The sequence below is a fragment of the Cenococcum geophilum genome (assembly GCF_001692895.1).
Source record: "Cenococcum geophilum 1.58 unplaced genomic scaffold K441scaffold_21, whole genome shotgun sequence".
In the NCBI taxonomy this organism is placed as follows: Eukaryota; Fungi; Ascomycota; class Dothideomycetes; order Gloniales; family Gloniaceae; genus Cenococcum; species Cenococcum geophilum.
The window spans coordinates 1,280,583-1,301,996 of record NW_027137579.1 but is presented as its reverse complement, the minus strand read 5'-3'; the positions used below and the strand labels follow the sequence as shown (position 1 = coordinate 1,301,996).

The 21,414-nt window shown below is 45.3% G+C and overlaps 5 protein-coding genes across 5 annotated transcripts; 1 reads left to right on the top strand and 4 right to left on the bottom strand.

Annotated features, from left to right (window-relative positions):
- Positions 1-344: 344 nt before the first annotated feature.
- On the bottom strand, positions 345-569 carry K441DRAFT_561017 (uncharacterized protein; the record flags this gene model as incomplete). The annotated part of the gene is made up of 1 exon (XM_067643514.1): positions 345-569. The coding sequence occupies one exon, from the start codon at positions 567-569 to the stop codon at positions 345-347; it is 225 nt and encodes a 74-aa protein (XP_067504056.1).
- A 1,136-nt stretch (positions 570-1,705) lies between these two features.
- Positions 1,706-4,518, bottom strand: K441DRAFT_659906 (uncharacterized protein). The gene has a single exon (XM_067648613.1). It carries the CDS (start codon positions 4,226-4,228, stop codon positions 1,835-1,837), a length of 2,394 nt encoding a protein of 797 aa, XP_067504055.1. The 5' UTR covers positions 4,229-4,518; the 3' UTR covers positions 1,706-1,834.
- Positions 4,519-4,883: 365 nt separating this feature from the next.
- K441DRAFT_659905 (P-loop containing nucleoside triphosphate hydrolase protein) lies at positions 4,884-6,397 on the bottom strand. The gene is made up of 2 exons (XM_067648612.1): positions 6,241-6,397; positions 4,884-6,175 (listed from the first exon to the last, which is right to left on the bottom strand). The coding sequence occupies exons 1-2, from the start codon at positions 6,323-6,325 to the stop codon at positions 5,226-5,228; spliced, it is 1,035 nt and encodes a 344-aa protein (XP_067504054.1). The 5' UTR covers positions 6,326-6,397; the 3' UTR covers positions 4,884-5,225.
- On the bottom strand, positions 6,241-10,202 carry K441DRAFT_659904 (putative poly(A) RNA transport protein). Its single transcript, XM_067648611.1, has 3 exons — positions 9,948-10,202; positions 6,809-9,768; positions 6,241-6,755 (listed from the first exon to the last, which is right to left on the bottom strand). Exons 1-3 carry the CDS (start codon positions 9,951-9,953, stop codon positions 6,617-6,619), a joined length of 3,105 nt encoding a protein of 1,034 aa, XP_067504053.1. The 5' UTR covers positions 9,954-10,202; the 3' UTR covers positions 6,241-6,616.
- Positions 10,203-10,939: 737 nt separating this feature from the next.
- On the top strand, positions 10,940-13,395 carry K441DRAFT_705569 (RNI-like protein). The gene is made up of 2 exons (XM_067653606.1): positions 10,940-12,547; positions 12,606-13,395. Exons 1-2 carry the CDS (start codon positions 11,130-11,132, stop codon positions 13,108-13,110), a joined length of 1,923 nt encoding a protein of 640 aa, XP_067504052.1. The 5' UTR covers positions 10,940-11,129; the 3' UTR covers positions 13,111-13,395.
- The last annotated feature ends 8,019 nt before the right edge of the window (positions 13,396-21,414 follow it).

The window sequence follows — 21,414 nt, the reverse complement described above, 5'->3', positions numbered from 1 at the left end:
CCTTCTTGGCTTTAGCTTTCATTTCATGTACTCATTGCTCTCTTTGTCACGGATTTAGCACTTTATGAGAGGAGCCACACCTCCCGGCGAGAACAATCCAGAATGTCCAAGTAAACTCCACCTGAATGATTTCATGTAATTGAACCTCATAGGAGGAGAGTTTGAAGCTTCCCAAGACTTCCAGTCCATTACCAATTCAGTCATCCTCCAAAATTCATTCTAATTCCTTATCCGAACAACCAACCGTGCCATTAAGAGATCTCAGCTCTCAGGTCTGACATAATCCTTCGTACTCTCATTCAGCAATAATCAAACAAGTTTTCAATCTTGATCCAAGCCCGCATTCAGGAGGACTTTTTCCCAGTTAACTGCACCGTATCTCCTCGTTTTCTGATACATTCGTAGCAGTTCCAACTCTGTTGGCTGTCTCTGAATTTGTCGGTAAAAAGGGCGCAAGCTTTAGCATTTTCGGGTTTCTGGCCCTCTTTCTCAATCTCCTTGCAGTACTCCCATCGCCAGAACCTAGTGTGATTGCATTGCCGGGATTTGTAATACCATTCAGTGCACATGATATCGTACGTCGAAACCAGAGTTCTGGACAATCGGTGAGGTGAGTTTTAGACCACGCTATGGGGACTTTGAGGTGGAGAGGATGAACTCTACGGAGTCTGAGGAGTCTGGGGAGTCAGCGGAATCAGTGGAGTTGATTTTGTTGATCTGGCCAGCCGGTTCGGATTTGTTCCTATTCGGTTCGTCAGTTAGAGTAACTTACAGTGATTTGTTCTTACGTCTCCCTGGGAATGTGAAGGTATGTATTAGTAATTACTCTGTTATCCTCTCCTCCGCTTCCTAACGCCTTTGTTCTTGTTCTTGTCCCCACCCTCGTCCTTGCTATCATCATCTTTGTCTTCCCCGTACTTATCCTTGCCACCCTTATCAACCCTGCTGTCTTCTCCCACCTGTTCCTGCTGCCCCTCTACGGACGACAACCTCTCCTGTTCCGCCTGCCTACACAACTGTGCCTTCCTACAACTACTATAGAAGTTCGAATGAGTACAGCTCAACCGGCGTGTCCCTGAACCCTACGCATCCCGGAGCCGGGATGCCGCGCTCGTGTTGGCTCCGATAGCAGTGCGGTATCCCGTCGCAGTACGGGTATCCGCGCGGGAGAAGATGCCTACAAGGGTATGGTGTAACGTATCGGATGCACATGCTGTTGTTTCAGGCGGGGTATCTGTGGTTTGTATGTAATATTAATAAACCTGGGCTTTTTAGAGCTGGAATATTTGTGTGAGATAGAGATAGAGAGAGATAGAGAGAGAGAAAGAGAGATAGAGAGAGAGAAAGAGAGAGAGAGGAGATCACTCCCTCCTGTTAATCAATCATCAGTGTTGTATTCCACTGACGCCGTGCCCTCAATCTCCAGCCGACCCACCGCTCCTCCCAGCTCATTCCAGCATCCCTTCTGAGCCCCTGTCCTCTACACAAGCTACACCGCAAACCGAAACTCCTGACCGACCTTGCACCCTTTTTAGCATCGAGGCGCACACCTCACCCCAACAGACGATCAAGCATATAGCAAATGGCGACAGCGAAGCGGCCTGAAAGCCGGCACTAGCATTCTATGAATACATCTATCAAGAAACTACACTGCAGAACCGCCGAGGCCCGAAAAAGGGAGAAACAGTAAAGAAATAGTAATTCAAAGCCGATCCAAAAGGGTATTCCAGACACATTACACCACCCACCGCCACCACAGATACGGCGTATTGATATCAAGCCTTCACCCCTCCCCCCCCCNTCCCAGCCCCACCACACCCCAACCAAACCAGCCCTACCAACTCTCCCCCATCCCCACATACGCCCCCGCGTCAAGCGCCGGAACACTAAACCCATACCCATCCGTCCTGCCCTTGCGATCCTTCGGCGAGATCTCCACCCTCAACGTAACATCGAGGCCATACGCGCCACAAAGCCCCGTTGCGCTCAGCCCCCCCGCCGCGGGATGTCTCGTGCCGGCGCTCAGCTCCCCGCTATGCATCGGCTTGCGCGCGTTCGCCTTCGGGGCCAGCGGGGCGGAGGTAGGGGCGCCGTAGACGAGGCCCTGGGGCGCTTCGGTGGCGGTGGCGGTGGCGTCGCCGTTTGCAGTGGTGGTGGTGGTATCCGTGGGGGTAGGAGCGGGGGTAGAGGACGCGGCGGAGGAGGGGTCCGGATGCGACTCGGCGATGATGGCGTAGTTGCGGCTGGGCATCGTGGCGTGATTCTTGTCCGCCGTCTTGCGCTCGGCCTTGGGGCCATTCGGCGCACCTGCACCCGCACCCGCACCGTTCGCCTTCTCGCCAGTTCCACGGCCCGGGTCGCGGTCGAACAGCTCGAGCAGCGTCTCGTCGGTGTCGTGGTCGAGGTGGTGGATCTTGTTGCGGCGCGCTAGCAGGTTCGCGACGGCCTGCGGCGGCGGCTTGTTCGTGATGGCTGAGCTGATGATGTTGGGCATGTAGCGCCAGTCGCGCTCGGCGGGGATGCCGAGCTTTGGGTTTGAGTAGAAGCGCCCGATCGCCGCGAGGTGCACGTCGCCGCCCAGGATCGTGACGCGCACCGAGTGCTTCTTCGCCAGCGCTTGCAGCCTCAGGATCAGCTCTTTGCGCTCGTGCTTGTGCTGGTGCGCCGTGTAGTGGTCGTCCAGGTCATCGAGGAGGTCAACGTTGCCGTCGAAGTGGTTGAAGAAGCCACCCGCGAGGCCGAAGCGCTTGTTTAGGAAGCGGATCGGGCCGATGATTGGGGAGGTGAAGATGTTCTCGAGCCATTGGAGGCGCGGATACGCGATTGGGACGCCCAGAAGTAGGATGAGGTGCTTGATTTCCTTGTTGGCGGCGAACTCGGCTGTTAGCCGGTTGAATATCAAATCGTATGTCTCTGGGTAATTTATCTGATGCCGGGTGCGTTCTGTTCGCGCATCGATGCCGCAGAAAGCGACGTGAGCACCGAGTTGGCAGTAGAGACTGCGGCTACGCTCTTCAACATATGGCCCGGGCTTCAATCCAACGATAAATGATGGGTCTACGACGTCCTCGTTCATTACGAACGTACTTTGCATTTGGACTGGGTCAGCGGGGGTACCGTCGGCATCTGGGTTTACTGTCTTTGGTGCATCTGTAGTGAACGTGCTCTTTGGTGGGGGAGTGTGGTGTTGGAATAGAAGATAGTATTTATGTGCCACGCCGCCAATGCCACGGAATACGGCACATCTCATAAAATGGTCCGTGTAAGAGCCGAATCCATCTATGATGTCGTGGTCATCCCAGATGTTCAGCTGTGGAATTTGTCCGTTCGCGCTGGAGAAGGGTTTTGCGCTATACCAACGCACGTAGTTGTCGAAATAGTATTCATCGCATTTGGTACGCAGGTCTTCATTGAAAGGAAACTCTCGGCGTTTTTTAGGGTTCCCAATACCCGTCCAGGAGCGGAGCGGGCCCTCAACTCGCACGCCGTCATTATATATCTGGTCACCTCCGCCGATCATGACATGGAAAGGCTTCTGCTCGTGCATCCGAAGTACATCGTTCCAGAGAGCAGGGCCAGACCAGGCATCCACATCAGTACCCACGCTGAAGCCATTACATGAATGGAAAAGTATCCTCATGGACTGGGAAATAGACGGGACGACGAATACTTGTGTATCCTTCTTCTCCAGCTTCTCCGAAACATACGATAGGTTCTTAACATGATATTCCCACTTGGCCTCAAATTTCTGAAAGGGTAAATCGATCTGGAATCGCCAGAAAGCCTTTTTTAGGTCCTCGTATAATTTCTCACCCTTGAAGGTCCTCGGCCTGGGACCGGAAAAGAGGCCTTTGCCGCCCTCGTCGGCTGCAACAGCACCAAGTGGTCGCAGAGCAAGCTCGGGACGTGTTTGGCCTGGCGTGGTGACAACCAATACGCTTCCATGCCAATTGGGTGTGCCTGAATTGCCTTTGCTCATCCGCTTATAATTCAACAGGGGTCCGCAAATGACCTCGAGCTCTTTTGTGCTCATGACCTGTGGTCCGGTGCCAACACCATGTATTCCATTCTGCCCATTGTGCGCAACGACTCCTTGGGTGGCCTTTGGGTGGACTGCAGGGTCGGGGGATATGCTCAGATCTTGACCGCGGATTGGGATGTCGGTCATTGCAGCAACTGCGGCGCCGTTAGTTGTCTGATGGCCATGAGCATCGCGCTGCTCAGACATGTCGCACTAATTATGCGAAAATTTGGTCGTTGACACGTCTACACTCGGGGTGTTCAAGACATTACCGGACGTAAAGGAGGAGCGGTGGCTGAGTCCGGGGAGCTGCGCCGCAAGGGAGAGTGGTGTTTACAGAGAGATGGGAAGCTTGAAAAGGAACGGCCCGTTGGCGGAAAAAAATTGTTGGAAATCAGAAAAGAGAAGCACGAAGGTTATTATGTCCTAGAGATGGAACAAATAAGCTAACAGATCATGCGGATGGATGGAATGGGCTTGAATGGGGTCTAAAGGAGCGTTGAAGTCTAAGTGGCTGTCGTTTCAGGATCTGGCAGGGGAGCTGAACAGCGACATGCGTCTGCCAAGAGGGCCAAGGGCCGCTAAGTGCTTAGATGGCATGATGATCGCCACAGTTTATTTCGCATTTGAATCACAGAGCGTAGGGGAGAGCAGGAGAGAGCACATCACCATTATTTGGTGTATGGCTCTTTTGGAGTTGGGACAACAAACACTAGGGGAATGGTTGTTCGTAAAGGAATTTATCATCAATCAGAGCGGGCCTTCATTGGCTGGGGCAGAAAATGCTAGGAACCCTTTGTTTTGCTGCGACATCATCTCTGGTCCAAGCTCCATCTCAGTGCCACCTCATGCCGATGCGCCTGGGTCCGATCTATTAGTGCCGTAAACAAGTGGCTGGTGCGAATATGTGGCGTTATCCTACGCGTCTATCCAAGTGTCCAGCCATCTTTGCATCGCCACTGAGGGCCACGGCTTCACCGACATTTCCATCCACATCCCACCTAAATCCCCAGCTGAAACTCGAAACAGGAAACAGATTGCTGCTAGGCTATCAATTGGAATTGTCTAGATGCAATGTACAAACTTCTCGTGATCAATTTGTGCTCATATCTTGTAGATCATGGAGATATCCCCAAAACGCCGTCCAATGTTATGCTCCCCCAGATGCTGAAATGCGTGTCCCGATCCTAAAAGCCAGCAGCAATCAAGCCTCTTCCCCATTCTCAGGCAGCACATCCTCCGCACTTAGCCCCATCTCCTGCGCCACCCTCCTCACAACACCCTTCAGCGCCTTACACGCGGGACTATCAGGATACGCATCCAAGAAGCTCTCCCCATAATCGCACGCCATGCCAATCCTAGGATCCAGCGGCACGGCACCGAGGAACGGGATGCCCTGTGTCTCCGCCAACTTCCTCGCACCGCCGGTACTGGCCCTAAAGATCTGACTCTCGTGCTTACACCCGGGACACACGAAGCCAGACATGTTCTCCACGATCCCTAGAATCCTGATGCCCGCCTTGCGGCAGAAATCCACCTCCTTCCGCACATCCAGCAGACTAACCTCTTGCGGCGTGGTAATCAGCACCGCGCCGTCAACCCCTGCCTCCTTCAAAAAGCCATTGACGCTCAGATGCTCATCGCTCGTCCCAGGCGGCGTGTCGACGACCAAGAAATCCAGCTCGCCCCACTCCACATCCTTCAAAAACGTCTTGATGAGCCCGTTCTTCTTCGGCCCGCGCCAGATCACCGCGTCGTCCCGATTCGGCAGCATGAACTGCACGCTCATGACCCCCAGATTGTCCGTCACCCACACGGGGCTCCACCCCCCGGCACTGACGTGGATCGTCTCCTCCTCAACCCCCATCATCTTCGGGATCGACGGCCCGCAGATATCCGTGTCCATGAGCCCGACCGTCGCCGCCGGGTTGCTGGCGAAGCCGTGCGCCAGCATCGTCGAGAACGTCGACTTGCCCACCCCGCCTTTGCCCGACAGCACGAGCAGTTTGCGCTTCACGCCCGCGAGCCGCGCCGTGATGAGCGGGATGTCCGGGTCCGGGCCTTTGGGCGCCGAGGCGCAGATTTGCTGGTTCGGGCACCCGGCGCACGCGTCGCCTTTACCGGCTTGGAGGGACTCGGGCCCGGGACAGTGCTCTAGAGTGAAAGTGTGAGTGTCGCGTAGCTAGATTGTAGAAAGGGTGGCAAAGGGTGCTGCGTACCTGGTTCTGGCGCCACCAGCTTCGGGGCAGCTTTGAGAGGCGCCTCGAAGTCGATCTGGGTAGATTCTTCCAGCGAGGGTGCCATGGTGTGAGAAGGTGTTGGTAGGTAGGAGGAAAAGAATTGCGAGAAAGTGGGAGGGATTGGGAAAGTGTCGTAATCGATATTGCATAGGGCTGGAAGTCTTGGCGGATTTGCCCCTCCCCTTTTGTGAGCCCAGCGGAAGAACTAAACGCCATGAGACCCCCTCTAATTACTGTGACAGTTGAGTTTTTTATTTCATTCTATATCATGCAATTCTATTTATGTTCGTGAGTACCACATTATTTCGTGAAACTCATTTCCAATAACCTAAACCGACCATTATGTCTAGCCACTCTACTTTCGCAGTTTCATCATCACATATGGGATCTCTACATCCTCGCCTGTTTGATCCTCAGCAGTGATCTCGAAGATTACATTCTTCTGGTGGTCTGGAATTGGCTTCCTGCTGATAGTCTCAACGAGGTCGCTCAGCCTAATCAGTTGTTAGCGTCCTGGTAAAAATCAAACGAGCAAACGGCTACTTACTTGAGCGGGAGCCTGTCCTTCAATTTGGCCGCTGGGTAGAAACTGGCATAAAGCAAGCTAACCCCGGAGCTGATCATTTGGATATCCAAGCCCTTTGTCTTGAAATCCTCAACGAACTGCTTCAGAGTGACGTTTTCGACCTCGAATCGATCCCATAGCTTGTCAATCTCGACCTCGCCATCAACTCCCATATATTTACCCTTAGGGCTAGCAATAGGCTCGCTGAAGCCAAAGAACGGAAGCGCTAAGTTGACGAAGCCGTTTTTGTACTGCTCGATATCCTTCTTACCATCGATGATCTTGTATAGTTCGAGGTTGACAAGACCCGTCACCAGCGCAGTCGTAGTTGCGATAGCAGGAATGATCTTTCCGGCAATGAACTTGGTCTTGTGTCGATCAGCTTGTGCAATCTTGTAATTCTCAGCACGCAAGTTGCTGGCTGCCGTGATGAAGTCGATGTGGTGATTCGTGTCATCATCCTTCTCGAACTCCACAACCTCAAGCTTGAAACCAGCAAGGGACTTTGGCGGAGGGAGCGAACTGGCTACCTTCGATAGCTGCTCGTTATCATCCATGCCCGACTGCTGCGCGTTCGGGTCCGGGTCGCTATCACTAGCCTGGATCCTAACTCCGGGATCTGGCTTGAAGTCAGGAATAATCATATCATTAAGAACCTCTAGATAGCGCTCCTCAGTCACGCCCTTGGAGTTGATGTTGTAGTTGAATGCATGGAGATTTGCTGCCGCCTCAACGAAGGTGAAATGAGTAGGATTTGTTGGGTCGAACTTGAGTGGATCTGGCGCACGCTTCGGCCCGCTCCAGAAGGGCTGTCCACTGGACGTGGCAGAGTCCTTCGGGAAGTTGTATAGTAACTGCTGAATTGCATTGTTGTATTGCTTTTCGAATTGGTAGCGCGCCCAGGTGATGCAGTCATCAAATGTCAAAGGCTTCTCCGTAACCAGGAAGTCACGAAGAGTCTCCAGCGTTTGTTTTTCGTTTCCGGATTGTTTGAGCGCAGACTGGAGGTAGTTTGGTTGCGTCAAGTAGAGATTCACTACCTCTGGAGGTCCAACGAAGAATGAGTGGAACAAGTCTTTGGCCCAAGCAATGGTGTGTTCGATGCGATTGGGAAAGCTCCTGAGAGTGCACATAGGGAAAGACTGCTCTGGGGGATCTTGTGATGATGAGTAAGACTCGGTGATATTTGGTAGGACAACCTGGGTATTGCCCTTTGTGCCAAGGGTACCACTATCCAGCAGAGATTTCCGGAAGAAGACGCATCGTCGATCAACATATGTCCTAGCCTCGACATTGTCCAATGCATTGGTAACAGAGTCCAACTCTTCCCAAAAGTTTTCATTGAAGACGTGCTCAGTGTCCTGCCCAACTTTGTCTTGCAGTGTAAGAATCTTTCCTTTCAGGTCAGGGTTCATGGCCTGCACTGCCTCAGCAGCGCATTCGCTCTTCAACTTCCCGACGTCTTTTGGCCTGAAGAGGAACTGTCTGTTCAGATTGCTCTTTTCGATGTTGTCGTTATCCGTCACAGTAATCTTTCCATTTGGACCTGTGGCTAGGCCGATCATGGCCCAATTCTTCAACATCTCACACCCGATGGCACCAGCGCCGACCAGAAATTCCTTCATGCTAGAAATCTTTTCCTGGAAACCCTCCCCGAAGACTGCGATCTGGCCGTCATAGCGGGTGCCAAGCGGTTTGCAGGTCTCTTCGGAACGCTGAACCGACTCGGGCAAAGATTCAAGGGAGTCGAAGTAAAGCCACTGAACGATTGGGTGGAATTTGCCGGAAACGGATTTGAGAACCTCTTGTGCTGCCAAACCGCCGAAAAAGGCGGCCATAGGGGTGAGATCACCACGTGCTTGGTAACTGAGCTCTTTGATGAGCTTCTCGTCAAGCTCGACTTTCTCGTCACCTTGACTGGCAAGGCCTTCTGCAAGCTTCAAGACCTCAGCCGCATCGGATTCGTTGTGGGCTCTGGGAAGCTCTCCATCGTGTTGTTCGGCAAAAGCATGGAGAGCCTGGAATCCAACGTGTAACTGTTGGGGCCGATCAAACTTCGCAAAATCTGAGATGAGGAGCTCTGGCTTCGCCAACTGTTTGCTCAGAGGTTCAAAGTCGATGAACTTTGGCATCTTGACCTGTGTATAGAGACCACCGCGCTTATACTCGCCAAGGCCGGAAACGTCGCCTATGGAGAACGTGTACGGGCCCTTAACTTGGATTTTACGAGGTGCGCAATCGTTGAGACCTTCCATACCCTGAACTTCGGAGAAAGTCACATAATCACCATCCTCCAACCCATGCCTAGTCTCGTCAAGCGCCGATACTAGACCATCAGAGTCAACATCAGCCACGATACCGCTAAGCACGTTCTCTCCCGTGGGATCGCCGCAAGTAAAGTTCTTGCCAAAATCCGTGAAGATCGATCCAAACAACCCAAATGTATCTGCAATAACAACGAATGTACCATTTTCGTGACAGTAATCTGCGATTTTGGCTTGGTCCTCCAGTGGCGTGTCAGTGAGCACCACAACCTGGAACTGCTTCAACTCGCTTAGGTTAGAGGTTAAATCCGCGGCGTGATATTCTCGAACAGGTGTGTATGGGTTCAGCTCCGACACTCGTGGTACTGTAACGCTTGCCCGGGGTTTTCCCACATCTTCAGGGTGTAAGAAAAACTGAGAAGAGAGGTCTGCGATAACTGTAGGTTTAGGGTCGAAGAGAGTAAGGGATTTAACGCCAGCGAGCGCGATGTTCTTGGCAATTTCAACACCGAGTCCGCGGAGTCCAGCAACAAGTATGTTGGAGGACCCCATTCGTTTCATCGCCTCATGCCCAAGCACATAGAGTTGCCTACTGTATAAAGATTCGTCGATTTCTCCGTCGGCGGCTCGGAGCTGCTCAGCGGCAGCAGCAGGGCTGTCGACCTGCATATTGATGTCCTGCGAATATTCTGTGAGTACTCGGAAAGTGGTTATAGTTATTGAGTGTTGAGTAGAGAGCACAGAAGCATGCAGATAAGTGTGCGATTTGTGGAAGGCAGAGGACCGGAAAGCTGGGGTATATGTATACGTGCTGGGCAGTGAAGGAGCACAGCTCTGTTAGAGGGGAGGCAACATACTGTCATGGCTTTCTTGTGTGGACGACCGAGGTCCTCACCAGATAGCCTTCTTTTCCCCAGCTTGCCTACTTCCGCGGGATTCTAAAGAGGTATGAATCGTGGCAATGGAACAACTGACTGAGTAGTGGAAGGCTAACGTCGGAATGACGTCGAGAGAGCTATGAGAGCTTCAAACGATGTGGTAGGTGATATGGCAACCTTTGTACAGCACAAAGGCGAACGTTATGAAAGAATGAAGGTGGAGTGAAGCTGGAGGGTTAGCAGCGGAGAGTTTGAGATGGTGTTGCGCTGACTGATGAATGGAGCTCTCCCGAAACAACGCTAATGACATCCCACCTCTTGGCATCCTTGCACTGCCACCAGGAACACAGCAGCGAGAAGCTTCTGTGCCGGCTTTGCGTCGCTTCGTATTCGACAAAACCGGCCACCTTGTGCTTATTTCCATGTCTTACAGTCTTGTGAATAGGCAAAATGACATCACCCAAGGATTAAAAATCTTGGAGATAATCGTGGGAGAAGATTGATCAAGCCACCCCAGTAGTGAGCGGAGCATGCTCTGGAAATATGTGGCCTAGCTCTGCTTTGTGCAGTCGTCGTATTAGGCTCCGCCAGGAACGATTCCTCATAATTAGCTAGCAGAGGTCAAGGGTTGCTAATAGGTTAATCTAATCCAAGCGTCAAAAGAGGCTTTCTCCACAGACTCACCGGCCAACCTCTCTCTTGGTCAGGTATGAGAAGAACGGGAGATTCCACCTAATGAGCCTTTCCGGTCATACACTGCTAAGGAAAATGCCTTGGAAGACGATGAGCAGATATGAAGGTCAACATTTAATGCCGCCAAATTCTGGGACCGGGATTGACACAGGTTTTAAAGCTACTACAAGGCAACGCTAAATAATTTAAATCTCCGAATGCTCTAAATACGCCGAAAAGACACGCCTAATATGGTGGTTTTCGAGGCATAGTGGCTTGGGGTGAAACTGCAGTCTGCACCACCGAGGGGATCAGGCCTGCAGGCTCCAGCATTATTCGCTCGCGTACCAACATCAACACTAGGCGGCCTTGCATCTCTTCGTGCGGTGGTCATGTGAGTCATTATTTAAGAATACTCTCTGCTCATGAGGATGCAGACATTCTTTGTGTTAATGTTATCACTGCCAATTGAGTTCCGAAAGTGCTAGAATGGCGTCTGCTACCATTGTGGAAAACTCGGAGACTGCCTCTGTCAATCCAATTTCTTTTGCTTCCCAAGGCATGCAAGATGCTCCATCAGAATTGCTCGAAACTGCAAGTCAGTGGGCCGAGAAAATAAAGAATAATCTATTACTCGTATCCGAAATCGCAGATATCCACAAAGCAATCATCAATGGTACGATACACATAGACGAAAGCATCAACGACGCGCCTCGCCGCCGGTCTGCCGATCCAGAGAGAGCAACTCTGGCAAGTTTGATATCACAGCTTCTCTATCCTGCGCCCAATGACTCCCTGGCACCTTTAATCAGGTACGAAGAGAACATAGTACTACTACGCAAGCTGATACTACAGCAACGGAAACACGAAATCGAAGCTGCTACCATCCGTAACACTAGCGATGGTTGGGAAGTACGCGTTCGTAAACAGGGCCTTTGGAATCCAGTTGACGATCCTCTATCGCTGTGTGGTGCTCCAGCCGTACCCATGCCCGTTAAGATTTCTGACCACGATTCACTGGAACCCTTCTTCGAACATCTCCGAACCGGAGGCACGCAACTACGGACGTCCACTGCGTGGGCGATGAAAGATGCCGTCGAGATTAATGAGCCGGGCTATGACACACAAACTCTTGAATTTCAAAAGGGAGTGGTATATGCCGACGGTCGTATGGATTTGTGCAAGATGGTCCTTGGGCCCCTGAATATTGAAGACTTGGTAACAAGCTTGAAGAGCAACACATTCGTCAGGCATTTCCTACTTGGCAACAACCTTATTGGCCCACATGGTGCTAAATGCATTGCGGATTTCCTGCAAGAATTTCCGAATAGAATGGACACTTGGTATCTTGCCGGCAATTGCATTGACAGCACAAGCTTCAAACTTTTAGTAGATCAATGGATCCGGTCCTCTGCTGTTACAAATATCTGGTTAAAGCGTAATCCCCTAGGGCCCTCGGCGGCTCAAGACGTATTCCGTTTGATTACTCAAACCCCCAACCTTCGGACCTTGGACCTCGACCAAACTCAGCTAGGAGATGTTGGCGTTGCTGCACTTTTCTCCGCACTAGCTAACTACGTACCGGAAAACCCCTTAGCCTTTCGCATTTTATATCTGAATGCTTCTGGAATTGGAGAGAAGGCAGCCTCCGCAATTGGGGAATACTTGGCATCGCCACACTGCACAATATCCTCACTCTATCTCACGAACAATCCTCTTGGCTCCAGCGGAGTGATTGCACTGGCATCCGGATTGAGAATGAATAAGTCCCTTCTCAGGCTTACGCTTGCCTCGGTCGGGATGGATGACCGTGGTGCAATTGCATTGTGTGGTAATCTCCTTGCTCACCAGACGCTCATGACGCTGGATATTGGACAGAGCTTTGCTACAGAAGATCTCGGCATGCGGTATGAATTAATAAGTGAAACTCCTTGGCTAAAGCATTGTTCGGCTAATATTACATAGTTATAATTGGATCACTGACCATAGCGTACCTCCGATCAAGGNCATGGCAGAGTCTCTCAGTAGCCTCAAGTATCTGAATCTCGGATATTGTGCTCTAAGCAACGCAGGGATGAACGCTCTCTTACATTCTGTATCTAACTCTGCTATGCTTTATTACGACGCAAAAACAGTCCATCTTCAAGAACGCGACGTCGTCTCTATCAAAGCTGGCCAAGAGCATAAAAGGACATTAAAACTAGTCCAAAAACAGCTCGCGGCAAATGTCAGGAAGCACTTTGGGGAAGAAATGGACTACAACACTTTTAACAACGAAGAGAAACGGTGGATTGTCAATGATAAGAAGGATATAAGAAAAATTAACAGCGTTTACCGCAATCGTGATGCAAATATGGCACGACGAGGATTGAAGAAATTGGATAAATGGTGGGATGAAGGTGACGACACATTGAACCAGGTCACGGCCTCTGGGCTTTCTTGCTCCTACCGCAAGCGTATCGCTGTCTAGGCCAAAGAATGACCTGTTATTCGGTGCCATTCTCCTTTCCAGGCACTAGAAAAACTTTTTTTGTACGCCTGATTACACACTCAGTACACTCGGGTTTACCAGCACAATCAGAAGTATTTATTTAATTCATTCAATCCTTTCTCTTCTTCTCACGTTACAATTCAACTAGATGAAATATCAGACTTGCCTTTGCCCTTCGCCACATATGTATCTACTGATTCACCCAGACCAGGAGGTATTGTCAATTCAGGTTGGATTTAGCCTATTACCCTACCCTTGACCCTGTTTCAGATGTATTATATACCCCCTGCCCCCCCCCCCCCTATTGTCTGCACCTACACTATGTATATATAACCTCTTTTCTTCATAGATCAATCTTTACACGAGTTCTTCCTTTCTTACAATCGGTGCACGGACTACCGATCGACAGGTATACTCTGACACGAAGGCTATAATGCTGAGTGGTTCCTTCACCTTTCAAATTTTTTTTCACATATCTGAAGGAGTATTCGTTTGGCTAAATTATCAGCGGTCTTCTTCTCACAGTTATTCCCTGAGCGGGCCACGTCGCCATAAAGACGCTAAATCGATAAACTCTTAATATATGAAGACGCCCTCACGCCATTCTGTTGTTGCATGATAAAAATCACATTCTACCAACTCAATTTGACTATATTCTATATAATTTGGTTTATATCGTCTATAAATCCTAGGGCTACTATTTCTTAATTATTATTATATGTTTTTAGTAGCTTAGATATAAAGAATAGGAATAGGATTAGCAATAGGGGTGATCCTTATAGGATACCTATAGGTATTAGTATTATTTCGCTTTTAAAGCCCTTAAATACTATTTTAGTAGTACGTCCTATTAAAATAGCTTAGGTAAACTTAATTATCTAGTTTAGTAGGCCCTTCTTTCTTAGGATTTGTAGGAGTCTTTTATATAATATATAGTTAAAGGCTCTGCTTATATTTAGGCTTAGTATAAATACTACGCAGCCTAGACGGGCTTACTACGCCGCTTAGATACTAGAGGTAATTAGGGAGAGAGCTAAAAGGGTTAATCGTTTCTTTCTTACGCCTATTTGCGTCTATAGTAATAGCCCTTACGCCTTTACGGCCTCTTATATACGTTCTATAACTATCTTTTCTAAAAGCTTTTCTAGCGTATTTTTAAGGGCGACTAGTTAGTAGCTCCCTAAAAGGGAGTAGTTCTTTTTATTTACTTTTTATAGGACAACTATTATTATTTCTTTATAGTATTTTAGTAGCGTGCCTTTATCGAGGTAGGTAGTTACGGTATTAGCTAAGAGTATTATTACAGCTTTTAATACAGCTTTAATTACCTTATTTAGGATGCTATCTAGTTTAGCTGCTTTACTAATAAGGAGTTTCTATATAGCATCTTTTATTTTCTTTATTAAAACTATTTAGCTTATCTCTAGAGGTAGGGGGTAGCCTTAACTGCTAATATCCTATAGGTCCGCTTAGTACGCGCCTAGAAAGAATCTCTTTACTAGTATTTTTGCTTTTTCCCCGTTATTGTTTATATATTAGTTTTGTTTTATTTAGCGGAGTGCGGATAAATAGGGGTCTCTTAGCGTTTCCCCTATGGCTCTTTACTAAAATAATATAATATTAAGTTAGAGCAACTTATAAAGAAGTTTGACTTAGGCTTAATATTAGGCAAAACCTAAGTAGATAGTTATATAGCTGCGAGGCATAGGAAACTTATGTGCGACTCGCCTATAAGGCACGTGCGCTATATATACTTAGGAAAACCCCTTCCTTACCTCGTATATAGACTCCTCCTTTTTCCTTAAGGATTTGTCTATCTATATAATATACGCTATTGTTCTATTAATTAGACACCCTATCTATATTCTTACCTTATATTTAAATCCTTACTAATCCCCTTAAAAGGATAGCCGGTTTAATTTTTCTACGGTTTATAATACCTTTAAAGACAAGATTGACGCCTATACTCGATGGTAATACGCTTACGACACGACCGCAAAACGCCTTAGAATTCTAGTACTAGAAGTACACTAGCAGAATTTAAGCTACCTTCCTAATCTTAAGACGATTAGATATCTGCTGTTACGGAGTAAGTATGTTAGCGACTTAGTTAATCGAGGCATGAGCACGGCAAGAGGGACACGCAAGCCTGTATAATTGGTAGTCTATAAATAAAGATCCAAAGCTAGAGAAAGAAAAGGAGATAGAGGGTAGCGCCGCTCGACGTTATATACGATCCTCTAGTTATATAATAGCAACTGTCTAAAACTATATAAAACTATCTACGACTATCTACGACTATCTATAACTGTTTGCCATAATCTACTAATATCTATTAGCTATAATCCACTAGTTTCCACTAGTGCCGTAACATTACCCCCCCCTCTAAAAAAGCCTGCCCTTAGGCTTTATATGTCTATATTATGTCTATAGGGTATTCTTATCTTTATACTTAATAGGCAGCTTATTATCTTCACTATTCTAGCACTCTATTTACTTATTAAGGTACTTTAGGGGTCTGGGTTTATTAGGGTAATAACTATAAAATTCTTAAAGCTTATAGGAACTATGTAAGCTTTGCAGTGTGTAGGAATTGAACGAGCAACTTTATTGTAAATCTATGGAAATCAAGTGGTATAAATACATGAGGAAGGTGTAAGAAATAAGATGAAAGGGGATACCAATGCGTAGCTAAAATAGGGTGATACGCAGTCGAGACAGGGTCGTGTTTTAGTAGGGTATTAGTACCGGTAGTCGGTTACAAACTACCTATAAAGTTCTATATAGGGTACTAAGTGGGGTTTAGGTTATACCCTTTCCAACTAATATAATATTTTAATGTTCCCCTTATAAGCTTACAGGCTAGTATTTCTTTAATTTCCTATTTATTATCGCCATTAACTTAAATTAGTAGGGGAGGTTTATTTTTTTTAATCTAGGTAATAGGTTATTTACGGCTTTCTATAGTTTATTTAGAGAGAAAATAGGGTAAACTTTAATTAAATTTAGGAGCTTTACTTTATACGCATTGGCTATCTTCTTAAAAACCTTATATAGTCCTACTATCTAATAGTCTAGCTTACGGCTAGGTCGTTTTGTTTTTTAATTCTTTATTATAACCTAGACCATATCTCCTACGGCAAAGTTAGGCTCTCGCCTATGCTTATTCGCCTATTATTATATTAATTTCTAGGCCTTTTCTAGACTTATATAGGCTACCATCTAGGCTTTCTCTAAGCGCTTAGCATACTACCGTGCTTCCTTATAAGATGGTTTTTTGCGTATAGTCTAGGGTCCTTCTAGTCTTTCCCAGTTAAAGCTTATATAGGGTAAATAACCCATTTCTAGTTAAATAGGGGCAAATCCTATGGAGTTATAAGATAGGGTTACTTAGGCATAGTCTATTAGGGGTAGTAGTTTAGCTTAATTATCTTAGAAGTAGTTAATAAAGGGCCGAAGTCTCTAATCTAAGTATTAATTTATAATTTCCGTCTAACTATCTATCTAGGGGTAATATGCGGTAGAAAGCTTTAGCTTAATACCTAAAATCTAGGTAAACTTATTCTAGAATACTAATATAAATTACGGCTTATAATTAGATATAATAGTTGTCGGGAATAAGGCAAGTTGCCGTCGCATGAAGTATATTGCCGTCACGTGTCGACGTGGCCCTAGCGTGGTGAGGAACCTTAAGTTCCTCACCCCTTTCCTTATTCCTATTAATAAGAATTAACCAACATCACTGTAACCCTACTTGAGTAGTCGTTATTAGTGAGTCACCCTATATTTCTAATACTGATTAGTGGTTAAATACACAGTTAACTATAGAGCAGCTAGGTTTTTAAATAGAAGAGATAGTCTCGTGTAGGGGTGCTATATGCGCTTATATGGAATGGATCCCGGCAATACTGTACTACCTTAGACTTGCGGAAAACTAGTAACAGAAGTGTTACTAAGTACTAGGAGATACTAAGTTGCGTCTATTATACAGAACAACCACATTTACAAAGATTTAGTCGAGTACTTTAGGTTAGAAGTGTTACTAAACCTACGGTCCTAAAATTAACGTCTAAAACGCGTTAAACAACTACACATACGAAGATTTGGTCGAGTACTTTAGGTTAAAAGTGTTACTAAACCTACGGTCCTAAAGTTAACATCTAAAACGCGTTAACAACATCTTAATTACCTACCTTTTAATAGTAAACCTACAAGATTCTATAAAGCTAAAAACCCTACCTACCTTTAATGTACGACACCCCGTCGATTCTATACCTACTATGGCGTTAACCTACCTAAAGAAGTACGAGAAAAGTATTAACCCGGAGACATAGGATATAGACATTAACCCTATAAACGCTAAGGAACAGGACCTAAACGAATTCTTAGTATACCGTATAGTATACTATATAGACAGCGAATATAATAATACCGAGCTATAGTGTTATATAAAGGAGGACTTTATTAGATGGATAAAGGAAATATAGGCTCTTATAAAGAAGGATATTATATAAGACTTCCGTAACTTCCTTTAGGAGAATAGAGTATTTGTCCCTATAGATAGGGGTATTATTAGAGACAATATCTAGGAGCAAGTTATTAACGCAAAAGAAAAGCATAAATGGACTCTATAAGAGGTTAAGCACCAACTACGTACTAAGAGGAAGCTTAACTTATAATGGAATTTAAATAATATGCTAATAGAGACGCGCTCTAATTCCATTGCTCCAGGTATAAGTTCTTACATTCTATATCTATCGCTTCCACCTCTATCTCCAGCTCTCTAGGATCTACTAATTTAACTAGTAATATTAACTACTACCCCTTAAGAGTAAGCGCAAGATCCCCTTACTTTGCGATTTAATAACCTTTAAACTCTACTATAGGAAGATTAGGTACTACGCCATGTTCTACTAAGCCCTATATCTCCACTGCAGCCTATAAAGTAATCCCTACCTTAATCTTTAATGCAATTTTAACGTGGTCTAATACTACTTAGAGGCACCTTAAAAATGCTTATAGAGCTTACGAAGCTCTATACGGACTAAGAGAAGAAGTTTAGTAGGGAACTGTATAACATCCTTAATTCAAAGCTATATATCTTCTATAACTGTTGCTAGAAGGTTAAACTAGAACCTAACTAATATTATAACGCCTATTCCGTTATACTTAAGGGCCGCGCTAGTACCTTCTATTATAATTATTTGGTAGGAAAAGGATATAATTTTAACCGAATAATATATAAGATAAGATGCCACTTTAAAATAGAAGAGAATAAGTAGCAATATATATTGGAGTAGAGAGAGACTACCTTCCTAAGAATTATTGCTATAAACCTAGGTGTCTCTCGGCTTAATTATCTTTAAAAGCTCTTTAATTAACTTTAGATAATTTAGCGTGGTTTATCCGAATTATATTAAGAGGACCTTAGCCTTCGCGATTAAGTTATTAGCGTATACCGAGGTATTAAAGAATATAATCTTGCTCTCTTTAACCCTATAAGTACTTATAAAGAAGTATATACTTAATTAAGATCCTCTATTAGCACCGCTCTACGCTCTTAAGAAGTATAGCAATTTAACGCCCAACTCTAACCTACCTTAATCGACCTAGCTGACTAATATGATTATAACTGGACTAATTAAACATATAGTAGACGTAGTAGGGGATATGGTAAAGGGTACGATTAATGTCGACTATAAGGCAATTATAGAGGTTCTTATGGAGGTTTACTTCGGAGCGATTATTAGAAGAAGTGCTATATTTATAAGAAGCTAAATTACTAGTTAACTAGACACCCTCTTAATAAACGAAAGGAGGTATATAATAGGTTTCGCTAGAGTATATAAAACGTTAGAAACTAAGAGGTTATTATAGCCTATTTCTAAAACTTTCTGGTTTAATATAAAGGCGAAGAAGATCTTAAGGGTAAGGTTAACGAGGCCAAATAGCTTCTTATAGATATGGAAATTAAGGACTACTCTCCTAACTAATACTTTACTAAGTATGGTGAGGTAAATGGCATATAAACCATCGCTATCCTTAATAACTAATCTACGCTCCATTCTATTATAAAGTGTCACGGAACCCCACCGCAGGGGCCTCCATAGGAGAGCCCCGTGCTCTCGCGTACACCTCGCGTACAGCTTATGTCAGCTACGCGTAGGTATATCACCTCCTTACGCCCTNGACCCTTACGATCGATCGCGCAACGTCTTNTAGACTCCTCNAATANATACGTCTTGTAGCCACTNCCCCGTCCCNTGACATTACGTTGCGCCTTTTTACCACTNACACCCAGCCTACNACCAATTCTACGTCTCTATAATACTATAGGCGCTGCCAGAAGCAGCGTGCCTATAAGTTACCTCACTTTATACTTCTAAGGAACCTATAATAGTAAGACGATATTCCTTACTAGCCACTATATTAAACCTAAAGAATAATCTAATACCTATACTTAACCTACGACGCCAATCAATCCTAGGAGAATTTGATTTATTAGCCCTAGCCTTAACCCCTAAGGAGATAGATACTGATAATATTTTATCTTTTATTAATTATATAACTACAAACAAGTAAGCAAAAGGGCTATTACCCATTAAAATCGAAATATAAGACGCCGAGATATTTATAAAAATAGTAGCATAAAAACCTAATAAATACTACCGCCTTCTATAGAACTACTACCTAAAGCTTATACAAGCCAAGATGTGTGCTGCCTAAGATCGCGATATTATCTAAGACCTATAAGCTCGCGAGGCGCTTACTAATAACACGCGTTAAGAAACCGAAGATGACCTCTATATATCTAAACGCGACGTCTAACAGTTAAAGAAGGCTAAAATCGTACTTATTGCTACGGTTACTAAAAGAAAAGGCATAATTAAATACCTATAATCTTAGCTTAACAAGCACATTTATAATAACGCTAGATACCTCTCTACTATATATAACACCACTTAAGTCTCTACGCCCCTAGCAACTTTACCTACTTAACGCTTAATAAAGGGTTAGTGCCGAGCAGTCTTACCTAACGGGAACCCTTACTAAAGCGATAACAAAAGCTATAATAACTAAACCTAAGCTACTACTGTAGGGTTTAATGTATATTACCTTAATCCCCTAGTTTTCTAGGGAGACCGTAAAGAATATAGCTACTAAAAGATATAAATCCGCAAGAAACTAACTTAGAGCGCCTACCTTTTTCCTATAGAAGATACTAAGATTAGCTATATTATCGGGCGAATAAAGGGTATACTATTTAATAGACTCTTCGCCTAATGGGAGACTAATAGCCCCTGGAAGTGGCAGTCCCACTAAAAAGTCCTTAACGATCTTAACCTAATATACCATGACTATAACCTACTAGCCACTAACTAAGCTAAACTACGTGCCTTAAAGATAAGCCCTACTAAATTATTTAACGAGTTTTATATTAAATTTTAGGAATATACTAGAGCCCTTATCTAAGACGATACTAAAGACTAAAAAGATCTCCTTAAAAAAGTTACTTATTGCCTTAGTTACGCAGCCGCCAGCCACAACTATAATAATGTTTATAATATGGTAGCAGCTATATAGAAGATTAAACGACGACTAAATTAGATTACTACTGTAAACCCTTACCCAAAGATCTCCCTATAGAAGCCCTCCGGACTTACTAAACTACTAACGCCTACTACCCTAAGCAATACTACTGGTCCTAATATTAACCTTTCTATACTAACCTTCCCGTAAAAGCTACTAGATAGAGAATATAAGCTACTCTAAAAGCTAAAGTGTTGCTATAGATGTTGTTAAGAAGGCTATTATAGCTATAGCCCAAACTGCCTAATAGTTAGGTTTAGTAGCTGCCGCCTAATACCTAACCTAGTACCTTAAATACCAAATATATTATTATATACCACTACTATATAAGACGAAGACGTAGTAATAGCGGTAGAGTTAGATACGGAAATAGAAAATACTAAGTCCTAGCCCTAAGTCGTAGGTTAGGACGCCCTAATAATAAGGGGATCTATATATTGGCCTACTTAATAGATAACTTAGTAAAAATAAATGGACGGAAACAGATAGTTTTACCCATAATAGGAACTACTGCTAAAAAATAATATAAAAGCCGTTCTATAATTAATTACAGAGCTACTAATAAATTTATAGATATTTAATTTATACGTACTTATAACCTACCTACCTTACCCCTTACCAAAGCCCGCGCCCTATAACTCGCCGACGGTAGTTATACCGTATAGAAGATTACCTATATAGTATAACTCTACC